The sequence below is a fragment of the Zonotrichia leucophrys genome, chromosome 2 (assembly GCF_028769735.1).
Source record: "Zonotrichia leucophrys gambelii isolate GWCS_2022_RI chromosome 2, RI_Zleu_2.0, whole genome shotgun sequence".
Lineage (NCBI taxonomy): Eukaryota > Metazoa > Chordata > Aves > Passeriformes > Passerellidae > Zonotrichia > Zonotrichia leucophrys.
Window position 1 is genome coordinate 140,034,672 of NC_088171.1, and position 11,958 is coordinate 140,046,629.

The window sequence follows — 11,958 nt, forward strand, 5'->3', positions numbered from 1 at the left end:
TTCCAGAGGATAAGACTTTCTTAGTACATCTACCTGCCTTAGCAAAATGAGAGCAATATGCCAGAGCTTGTCAAATAAAAGGTGTGATCCATAGAAAATCAGTAATCAGATGACTTGGTGGTACCTGAGAAGCACTTGAGACCTACATGTGATTACTGGATTATTTTAAGGTTATTACAACTGCCTCACTATGCTTCTGTACCACATGAAACTCTCCATACGTGTGTAGATAAATATATAAATTTACCATTAGCCTGTACCTATATATATATGTACATTTATGTTATCTGAGAAGACAAAACAGAAGCAGCAAGCAGTGTTTCTGCATGGTTTAAAGCATGAGAAATACCCACTTACAGTGGTGTGTTCCTAATCACTGTGCTCCTGAAGGAGCCACGTGAGCAGCCTCGTTCGTCTGTCGGTGTCTGTGAGGAGCAAACAGGTTGTCACAACAAGTGTTCTTGTCTGAGACCTAAAATGGCTTCTGTAGCGTGAGGGTTTTGTGTCCAAATGTGTTTTTTCTGCTCTTGTTGAAGTGTCAGTTCTGAAGAAATGGGGAAAATCTGGAGCAAATCCATATCCTGTCCCCAGGGATGTTTGAAAATCCATGCAACTTCTGAAATTCACCCAGAACAGACAAAGGAAGGATGCTTGTGATTCACTGTTATTTTGAAAACAATCTTTGAGTTATAATTTCCATGTTTTTACTCTTTCCTTTTCCTTTCCAGGCAGTGAAGCCGATTTTAGCTCTTCAAGCAGCACAGGCAGTATTTCAGCACCTGAAGTCCATATGTCGGCTGCTGGAAGCAAGAGATCTTCTTTTTCTCGCAAGTAAGCAATGCAGTTTTTCCTGAATATTGCTAGTACAAAGATAGACTACTGTGTAAGGTCTTGCATTTTAAAACAATTGGGTTAACACAAGGCTGTTTGGTAGCACACTGGTGAGAACTGCAGTATAAGAAAGAAAAAAAAGCTGTATTCAGTTTACAGAAATTGTCAGTGTGCCAGATCAGCCAGCTGTTGGGGGTTTTTTTGTTTATTCATGGCAAGTACAGGAAATAGAATCAGGTAAGGCAGAAAAGGCATTGGCTGGAATGGAGAGAGAGCTGGGTGTGTTAATTAACAGCAGTATTTCTAACCAGTTAACCTAAACCTTTTAGTCTTAATTTGTTTTATCTCTGTCATAAATTGTCAGCTGAGCTTACACCCTTCCAGATCAATATCTCATTTTTTGTTGTAAGAAGTAGACAGTATTGCATTTGATGTTGGATTTTTTTTTCTGAAATACCCTTGCCTAGCCTATAGGCAATTAAAAAAAAAAATATATCATAGTCATCTAAGTGAACCTTTCATGAAAGATTTTTGTAAGATTTCTCCCTGTCATCTGTGAATTGCAAATTCAGGCAGCTTGAGAACACAGGGGCAGTGGGATGGATCAGCACACGTTGTGTTCTGCCCACGCAATCCCTGCTGGTTACATTTTGTGGAGCAGGAGGAGGGAGTTCTCAGGGACAGGAGTGGTTTCCTGCCCGTGGTGGAGGAGCTGGCAGGCAGGCTGGGGTGGCAGCAGGGTACCCGTGTGCCTGAGTCACACCGGCATCCTGGAGGTCGTGGTGTGCCCTGGAACACAGAGGCTGTCAGAGTGAGGCTTTGAGAGCACTTTCCTATCTGTATCCTGAGACTGGGAAAAATAAACTCTACTTGAGTTCCCTCTAGATTACATTCAACAAGTAAAACTATTGGCTGTGGGAAAAAATGGTACTAAGTGTAATATGAAGCCCTAAAATCACCTTAATTTCAGTGAGCTTCTGTGTCATTTCATATACTACTGGGCATTTTAATATAACTTTAAACTAGAGCATACTGTATTGGACAGAAGTCCTCTGTAATAAGTCTCCTTCTGATGCCCTGCTATGTTAAGCACAGTCTCTGCGAGTTCTGCCACAGTTGATGATACCCTGTATGAAGTGGAAAGAGATATCTACTTTGCAATATGTTCTTTTTTAACTGTTCTTGCTATGAAACAGTTCCATGTTGTCACAAACCACAGTTCTGTAGTTCATTGTAAAATAATTTCAAAATCACCCAAACCACAGCAGTGTGATGAAGGTTCGCAGCAGCCACTCAACCATCTGTTCCTTATAAACTGTTCCATTTGCTGAGAAGGGAAAAAACCAATTGAAACAATTTAAAGAAGAGATGTTGCTTCATAATTCTGTGGTATTTGATTTTTTTATATTCATGCCTTCTCTTTTGCTGGCTGGGTTTGCCTTTTTCTGGTATTTTTTGTTTGGACTTTTTTTTTATTTTATTTTTTCAAGCCTGCCCTTTCATTACCATTTAGAAGAACAACTTCAGTGGGAAAGTGAAGGTGGTAGTGTAGTCATGTAGGATGGCAAACCAAGTGAGCAGGAAAGGGAAACATCCCGAGAAGCTGGCCTCAGAGCACTCCAGCCCTTGGGCAGCTGTCAGGCAGGGAGGATACCAACTGCTTTCAAGCACACACAGTTGACAGATTCTTTTATAAAGAATGGAAAAAAGAAAGGTAAATATGTATGAGAAAAACTGGAAGAAAAAAAGAAAATACTGTATTTTCCTCTGTCTCTTTTAATACTTTTTCAGCCTGCTCTCCATGGGGCTCAAGCTATATCGAAGTGAATGAATAGCTGACCATGACAGATGAAGCACCCAGTATGCCAAAGGCAAAAAAGAACAGTGGCCCAAACAAATCTGTTTTCATTGCACACTGTGATCCGTCAGGCTGCTTGCTGAGGAGCATGAAAGCAGTCTTACAGCAACCCTCCGTGCACAGGCACCACTCTGCAGGCCTGGCCAGGGAAAGCTGCAGTGTGGTTCTTTTGGCATTAGTCCAGACCACAGGCCTCTCCTTACTTAACCAAGTCAAAGATTCAGGGAACATGAATGATCTGATGGAGTCACTGAGAACTGTGCTGTCCACAGAGAGATGTAAAATGGCTGAGATTTCCTTAGAACATGTAATTCAGACTGAGAACCCCCTGCCAGTGAAAGAACATGCAGTTGCTGATCATGTCAGAATTTTATTTCTTTCCAGCCACTCACAGTTATCTCTCTGGTTTATTGTTTAGAGAACTTTGTGTATAAAATAAGACATATAATGGATTGTGTGATGAGAATAATGCTTTCACCGTTTTGGTTCTTCTCCAGTCGTGGTCCTTATGGTCGGAATAATGGATCCTCATCCTACAAGTCTGGAGCCAGTCCACCTTCTTCACATGGAAAGGATGCTTCATCAACACTGTGCAAAAACCATCTGAGTCCTGCTAACATCCATCAGAGTTACAGGGCTTCTTCAGCCAGCAGCAGCAACTCAGGCTCGTACAAAGGAAGTGATAGCAGTCCAGTGATGAGGCAAGTCTGTGTTTCAGCCTCCTGGTGTTGGGTACATTGACAGTCTCTCTGCACTGTAGTGTGGGATCAGTTGTAGGAGTTGCCATGCAGGTCATCTTGCTCCTCACCATAGTTATGATGCCTTATATAGGTGACTTAACAGTCAGCAAGGTTCTCCATACCATGTAAAAGCTTTATTGTTTCAGCACTTTAAAATTCAAGCTTACTTTAAGTCAAAATCCTTTGCAGTTGGTTTTCACTCCAAGGCAGGCTATTTCATGCCATCAGTTCTTATGAGGATTTACTGGTTTGTTTGTTGTAGGGTTCTTTTCACTTCAAAGAGAATTGGGTGGGGTAGTGTAGGAAACATGATGTACTTGAGCGAAAATTCACCCCACCTAGCCTTAGGCACCTCCCTAAGGAGTGCAGTTTCCTGTACAGGAAAGAATACAGACACCTGCCAGAGCATGTGACATGTGTTGCAGAGAAGAAATGGCCACCATGCTGCTGCTGTTGTCCACGCTCCCAGACGACTGAGCAGCCAGTGTACATGTGTATTGGCTGACTGAGCATGTAATATACACACCCAGAGCTAGAAGGGATGAGTGTGGATTTCAGTGTGCTCAGCTTTATAAATCCTGTGTGGAGCTGAACTTGTTCCTTGGGCTGCCTCGCCTGGCTGTCTGTAGATGGGTACCCTTGCCCTTCCTGTTCTTGGGCACACCACCCATTTGGGATGAGGGAATGGCCGGGTATTGTAAAGTCAAAATAAAGTTAAAAGCCTTATTTGACGTAATGACACTGAAGCCAAGTACAGTAAATAGTAAATCTTGCACTATAGCTACAAATCAGCTGTTTCCTCAAGTACTTTGATTGGCAAGGTGGAGTAACTTGTGTGGACACCGAGGACCCCCTGATGAGTCAAGTTTTGCATTTATCCATCAACGGGATGTTTTTCATTCTGCCAGGATTTAAGAACTGTAAGAGTGATGTTATGTGATGGTTTGTTTTGGGTTTTTTCAGGCGGTCAGGGAGATACAGTTCTTGTGGTGACAATCACAGCATTAAGCCACAAAACCCAGAGCAGTATTTGACTCCTCTGCAGCAGAAAGAAGTGGCAGTGCGACATTTGAAAACCAAGCTGAAGGAATCTGAAAGCAAACTCAAAGAAAGGTAAACCTCACTTCAGAAATCAGTCAGAAAGATTTTATTTGGGAACATTTAGGGGTGGGGATCCTGAGTGGTTTTACTCATTTCTTGATCAATGAAGTTTCCATTAAGAAAATTGAAATACAATTAGTCTGGTTAGGTTGTTTTCAGTATTTCAGGTTTCAGAGTGTACTAAGGGGATGCAAAACAATGAATTATTTATAAATATAGCTCTTTTTCCTTCTTGGAACTTTCACAATAAAATGCTTTTAAAAGACAACTTTTTACAAGTCTTATTTAGATTGAGGCCTTTTATACATAGAACAGTTTCTACCTGCTAGCATGTGTTACCTTAGTGTCCTGTTCTACCTCTCTCAGTGAAGTAGAACTGCAAATATCCTCCTTTTCCCCAGTGAAAGAATAGTTCATACCCAAACCACCGTGCCTATTTGTGTTTTTGTCACTTACATGCTGGATTTTTCACAATAGCCCTTTGTGTGGATGCTGAGCAAAGAAGTGACAACATGCATTACACAGCAGCAGATGTCTCTTACTAAAACTGCCCTCTGAGAGCTGGCTCTCCAGCACAGACAACCCAAGGGGTCACAAAGGGCTGTTTGAATGGAGCCCAAGACAGAGTTCCAGGGACCTTGTGCTCTTCCTCTGCATCAGCAAGGCCTGGAACTGACATAGGAGTCCCCTCTCTCCCACTTGCTCCGCATGTCCTTGCAGCAGCCTCTGGCTCCCTGCTGGGGCAAGCCAGCCATGTGCCTGCAGACCTGAGCTCCGTGCCTGTCCGAGGCCACTTGGCTCTGGCAGTATGTGACAAGCTGCTGGCAGGAGCGGGGATGCATCCAGGCAGCTGTTTCCCATTTGCTCCAGGGTGAGGCAGTAGGGGAGGTTTTAAGCACTGCAGTGGTTAGATGTGACCTAGAGGTCACCACTGGTGCCTCAAATTGTCCAGGATCATGGCACAGCCCCCAAGGCCGCTGGTTTTGTGGGGAGGTCAGTGACTCCCATGAGCAATCCGCTGGCACATCTTGGCTTTCTCAGAGGGGATCACAAATGGCACCTGGAGAAATTTGCTTCCTTCTTGGAGCATCTCAGCAGCAGAGCCATCACTGTGTGATGGCGGCCTCATACTGACTTTAGGTGAGCAGTCAGCAGAAGTGTTACATGATTTTTATTTTGCTACAGGGAAACAGAAATAGAAGAGCTTAAAGCTCAGCTGGGACGGATGAGGGAAGACTGGATTGAAGAAGAGTGCAATCGTGTGGAGGCAGAGCTAGCCTTAAAGGAAGCAAGAAGTGAAATTAAACAACTTAAGCAGGTTATTGAAAGCATGAAAAGTAGCTTGGCTGAGAAAGACAAAAAAATTCAGAAATACTTCACAGACATAAACATTCAAAACAAGAAACTGGAATCTTTGCTGCAAAGCATGGAGATGGCTCAGAACCACTCTGTGAGGGATGACCAGTGCCTGGAGTATGCGAGCGACTCAGAGGGGAAGCTGTTATCATTGTGTGCCACCCTGCCAGACAGCCCCATCACAGAGGACCAAGGTCTGGAGGAGGTGGCAGACAGTGATCTGCTTCTTGGTGAGGACAGAGCTACCGGGACTGACTCATCTGGAGAGAGTTTGACCACCACAACCTCTGAGTTGAGTGATCCAGCTCCCTTCAGTGCTGCTGTAAATGAAGAGATGCTTGAAATCATTCTGGATGGAAAACTAACTTATTGCCAGGAAGAAGCAAAAAGCAGTATGATGGTGGAACAGGCCATCCAGACTGACGTGGTGCCATATAGCTTGGATGTGGAGCAGCTCATTCAAAACATCTTCAGAGCTCAAGACACCTGTCCTCTAAGCCCACCTTCTTCACTGAAGGATCTGGGTGAATTTTCTCTTGGAAGCTTCAGTGATTCTGGTATCATAGTGGACTTAACCCCAAGTGATCCCAATTCTGCCATCCTTTTGTCTCCTATGGAGTCTCCATGCAGGAAGGTGGAGCACAGAGTTAATGAAAACCGTTTCATGAAAGAACTTGATTTTACAGAAACTCATGATGATGAAGCCTTTGAGTATGTTAATACAGGAATAAAGAGGAGATACTGGAGCAGCAGTCTCCTCGGGGATCTTCTGGCTGTAGCAGCCCCTGTTGTACCAACTATTTTGTGGGCTTTGAGTACTCAGAGAGGAGGAACAGATCCTATTTACAATATTGGAGCATTGCTTCGTGGTTGCTGCCTGGTGGCCCTGCACTCTTTACGCCGAACACCCTTCAATATCAAAACCTAAAGTCTACTCTGGCACCAACTGGCTGAGGCAGAGAGAAGGAGGAATGAGATGGATTATAAAAGATTACTGTATATTCTGGCAGAGTCCATCCTTTGCTTTTGACTATTTAATTTGCACTATAAATCAGTTAAAAACATGTTCCTTGTTTCAAAATAAAAAAAATAAGCTGAACCTCTTACTTCCACAAGATGTTTTTAACAATACTGCTGCTTATGGAAATAGTCCCCCTGCTCCCAGGCATCATGTCCCTCCCCTGTGCTGGTGACTTTCTGGTGCCAGCACATCTGCACAGTGAACCTAACCAGAGAAATAGGAATTCAAGCCTAGTGCTCTTTCATGTTCCACTGCTGAGCCAGGATTAAGTCGTCACTCTCCCTGGATGGTTCACTGAGCAAATGTACAAGTACTTGGCACTGGCTCAAGGATAGTGCAAGATGCACAAGGAACAAGTGGCTGGAAAAAGGTGGGGTATTTCTCTAGGCAGCACTAACCTTCCCTTAGGGTATCACACCTGTGCTCCAGAAAGCATGCTAGCGCTTTCCATTTGTTGTCCCAAGTGTCAATTCAATTTAGAGATAAAACCCGTGTTCCCCAGGCAGCTTCCAGCACATTGTTTGTGCCTGTCTCATGTAGTGCTCTTCTCAATTGTGCAATTGCTTGAGCATTTCACTGGTCTTGTGCGTATACAGGGACTGTAACCAAAAATGTACATCGTTGGGAGTCTTAACACTTGTTACAATAAGTATAGGCGTGGATACACTTTGGTTCTTAATGTTGTTTTAAAGTCTTTATGTATTGGAACCAGATAGTCTTTTGAGCCCTTTGAAATACTATGTATAAATGTATTGTGTTTTAACTTATTGTTTATTTAATTGCTTTATTGTAAATTACCTTTATAATCACAAGTTCAGTAAAGCATGATAGATATGTCAAATGTGTGAGTGTTTTACTTCAGAAAGGTATAAAAAAGTACCCCATTCTAGCTGAGCTGTCAGTACAGGCTGAGCTAGGGGAGGTACTGTATCAGGTACTATTCAAGGAGATCAGAATTAGACTGAGAAAACCTGACTACAGTTCCAAGTGTAAGCACTCACCAGGCTGATTAAAGGCTCCAGCAGGGCTGCAGTTGCACACACAACCCACTCTGCTGCCTCACGCTGGCTTCACAGATGCAAGTGACCTAATCTTTCACCCAGTGCAATCATCTGGAAACCTGGAACTCCTCAGCACTGCAATCCCAGAACAATACCAGTCTTTCTGGCATTTTACCCATCTGACAGTCATGTGGTCTCAGTGTGCATGCACACTGTGACCATCAAAACATTAATTCTCCATGTCCAAAACCCAATGCTACCCAATAGGCAAAACAGTGGGGTTTGTCTCGCTCCACCCAAGCTTTCAACCCCACCTCTGGCCATTTAAACATCACTGGCCTCCTGTTTTCCCCTTCAGCAAAACAAGTGTAGTATTTCCTTGTGTGACCCAGAGAAGAAGGAATCCAGGGAAACCTGACAGTGCCATGTATTGCTCTGCAGCTTTTGGGAAGGAAGTTATGAGTACTCCACAAAGGAGTATAATTGGCCATGTGTGGGAAGCTTTTGCGACACTCAACAGGGTGATACTGATGCTTACAGAGGCGACTTGCACACCTTTCATGTCTCTGTGGTGCCTGAGTGGTGAATTATTTTTTGTTTGCAGCAGAGATTCTAGAAGCTTCATTAAGCATTACATTAAGGAAGTGAACTCTAACATATCATTTGAAGTAATATAATCCCCATCTAACAGAGATGGACATGAGAGCATTTTGCTTACATTGCCGTAACTTTGTCTTCCGTGCTCTCCCACCTTCTTGGGTGCCTGCAGCCATCTGGCTTGCTTTGTGACACTGCTGCACTGCATATTACTCAAATGTCACTTTCAAAAGCTTTTACATTACAGGGACACCAGGGCCAACATTACCAGTTGGAGATATTATCAATATAAATTTTACACAACCATGGACTTTCATAATTCCTGAATATCTCTTCTTGGGACTGAAACACATTACAGAAAATTTTATTCCTACATCAAAATGTCTGTGCAGAGCCAGGACCAGCAGTATTTTATACCTAATGTTACCAACTTCATTACAATGTTGGATTTTTCTTTCACAGCCATTATTGTTTAAGTGATCTTTGAGTGACACTGAAATGCACCATAATTTAGAAGAAAAAGTGATCTTCTGTTCTAGATGCATTCACTGTTGACTTTGTGGGGAGTTTTTGCAGCAAGAGGCAACAAAGCGGCAAAAAACTACACTTACATTAAAGATGCCAATAGGCAGATCTCATAACCAGAACAATGTCAAAGTTTCTTTCCGCCCTTAAGATTCTTCAGTCAGTTCAAGTCTCCTACAATATTTAACTGCTATGCTCATCAAGAGGTGACAGCATTCCAATCACATTCCTGATAAAAAAGCCTTTGCTGTGATCTCTATCTAAAATGCAGCTCACTTCTAAGCCTCCACCTTTCCTCCTCCACACTGCAAGGACATAGCTCAAGGTACCCTTTGTAAGACCACACCTGAATTACTATAATGCACCAGTCCCAGACTTTGGTCTTTGTTTCACAATTCATAGAGGATATGCCAGTTGTTGCTCCAAACATACCAAGTTCACTTTTTTCCCTCTAATATTACACTTAAGTCTTAGTCATATCTCACTGGTGATGTACACATCAGCCTCCAAGCAGTTCAACAGAAACTCTCACCTTTTTTTTTCTAAATTTAGAAAATGCTCATACCCACACCTCTACCTCACTGGGAAGTCTTATCTCAAAACAGGCAGGTGAGGAGGACATGCAGCTCATACACTATAGATAGAAGAGTGGACACTTGAATTCGGGCTTAGGGCATAGGAACCAAATCAGCTTCTTCCTGGGCTGAAGGGATGCATGTTCATAATCCCACTATACATTTTATTTCTAATCCAGGGACAAAAAAAGCCTTTCTTTCATATTCAGTTTAAGAGGTACCCAACATACCCTGTTGCTGAAAATGTTGAGGCTCAGGCATTTAACTCCCTTCCCACTAGAGATTCATCTCTATCCTTCACAGAATCACAGAATGCATCAGGTTGGAAGGCACCACAATTGGTCATCTGGTCAAACCTCCCTTTTCAAGCAGGGAGCACATGGCACAGAATTGCATCCAGGCACTTCTTAAGTATCTTTAGGGGTGGGGAGACTACAACCTCTCTGAGCAATCTGTTCCAGTGCTTACTCAAGTAAGGAAGTTGTTCCTCGTGTTGAGGTGGAACTTGCTGTGCATCAATTTCTGCTTGTTGACTCTTCACCCTTCCTTATGTCCTTTTCACAAGGCTGTTCCCAACTTGTAATTACACATTTCACCTTCCTTTCCCTGCAAATCAACTCTCTCTTAATCCCAAACTCCTGAAACATATTTAGCAGTTTTACATATGCCCTATATAAGTGAATATTTCACTCCAAATCCCTTCAGACAAATGAGCACAGGACCTGCAAGCACAAACAACTACAGCACAGTCAAGGAAAGGATTTTTCAGTCATCCTGGCAGGTCAATCCTCCACAGTCAAGAATATCAGTGAAAGCAATCAAGTCCAGCTTTCAGCCAAGAAAGAAAAAAAAACCATAGCCAACAACTAAAATATGAATGAGAAAAGGAGGAGCATATGGCAGTAGAAAGGAAAGACAAGAAATACATAAAGGGGTGTACAGGACCTTCAGAAAACTCAAACCAATGGAAAAAATAGTATCAGCAGCAGCCTCAGTAAGCTTAGCAAAAGTGTTTTCATATTTATCAAGGATAAAAAAATCAGTATTTAGGAAGGAGGAAAGAAGAGACCACAGGAGAAAGACAAAACTGATACTAATGCACGGGTTATCACCATGCAAGAGACTTCCTCCAAGAGCAGAGTCCTCCCTACTGGCACCATGTCAACACAGGGCAGAGATGGGAGGAATCTCTAGAGAAGCTGTGCTCAAATTTAGCAGGTAGATGGAAGAACAGCAAAGCAGTACACAGCAGGAGAGGAGGGAAAAGCAATGCAGGAGGAGTCCCAAGCAGTGGCAGAACTCAAGGGTTTTTAAAATGGCTGAAGGCTCAATAGTCAAATGTGCTTTCATGATGTACTTAAGGGGTTTTATTTGCAACTTAGTAACTCGCCCACCTGTTGCTATTTTTAATAAATAGTATTGATTTACATCTACTTTATATTGTCTCAAAAATAGCAACAGTAATCACTAATTTTCTAGAAAATGAGACATAGCTTCCAATGATTTCACATTAAACAGGCAGCAGATAGCCAGTTTCCTTGCCCTGTGGTTAAAGAATTGTGACTGGTACCTCCTTGCTTCTTGAGTGCTGTTAAAAGAACAAACACAGATTGTTATTAAAACTTATTCATAAACTTTCTCATCTCCCATCCCTTGTCAAATACTTTGGAGGTGTAGTAGGAACAGATTTGCTTGCCATACTGCAGTGAAGTCTGCACTTGAAATAATCTGTTCTACTCCAGACAGAAGACTTGTGCAGAAATCACGCATGGCATTGTTGGCTTCAAAATATATTTCAAAATTAAACATCTGAAAATTGCTGTCACATCAGTTGACCTCTGCAAGATTTGAACCTATATGACAAGTATACTAAACATTTTTTAAAAACTTTTCTCTGGGAGTGTAAAGCCATTAAAATGAATTCTTACTGTGTTGTTTTCTCAATTACTTATACTCTAAGCAAAATTTGTGCCAGAACTTAGTAGAACTTAGTTACAAATTCTATTTCTGTAGGCAGGAAAGATCTAGTCACATGCCCCCTCCTCCCCTTCCCATTCTCTTACAACTGACACTTCCTGTGCTGTCCCTGGATGAACAGGAAACAAGTCTCGAGTGCAAAATGTGCTGATGTAACTCACCTGTCATAAGGTAAGAAATCCATGCAACCCACAAATCAGGGATAATCACACCCACACAACAGAACCTAGGAAAAGCATTCACTGAAGCACTGGGCTGGATGAAGCACATAGACCTCAACCCCTCCCATCTATCTCTTTCCAGCAAACATTGACTTTTTCATTAAAGCACTGTTGCCTTCTACTGCACATACACCATTCATGCTTCACCAGGGGAA

The 11,958-nt window shown here is 42.5% G+C and overlaps 1 protein-coding gene across 3 annotated transcripts in view; it reads left to right on the forward strand.

Moving 5' to 3' along the window:
• Positions 1 to 7,748, forward strand: part of SYBU (syntabulin) — a 40,181-nt gene extending 32,433 nt beyond the window's left edge. For all 3 annotated transcript variants that reach the window (XM_064706597.1, XM_064706599.1, XM_064706598.1), the window contains 4 exons: positions 729 to 831; positions 3,187 to 3,390; positions 4,393 to 4,542; positions 5,716 to 7,748. In XM_064706597.1, the coding sequence (XP_064562667.1) occupies positions 729 to 831; positions 3,187 to 3,390; positions 4,393 to 4,542; positions 5,716 to 6,814 (1,556 nt within the window). In that variant the 3' untranslated portion in view covers positions 6,815 to 7,748. The remainder of the gene's footprint in view (positions 1 to 728; positions 832 to 3,186; positions 3,391 to 4,392; positions 4,543 to 5,715) is intronic.
• The last annotated feature ends 4,210 nt before the right edge of the window (positions 7,749 to 11,958 follow it).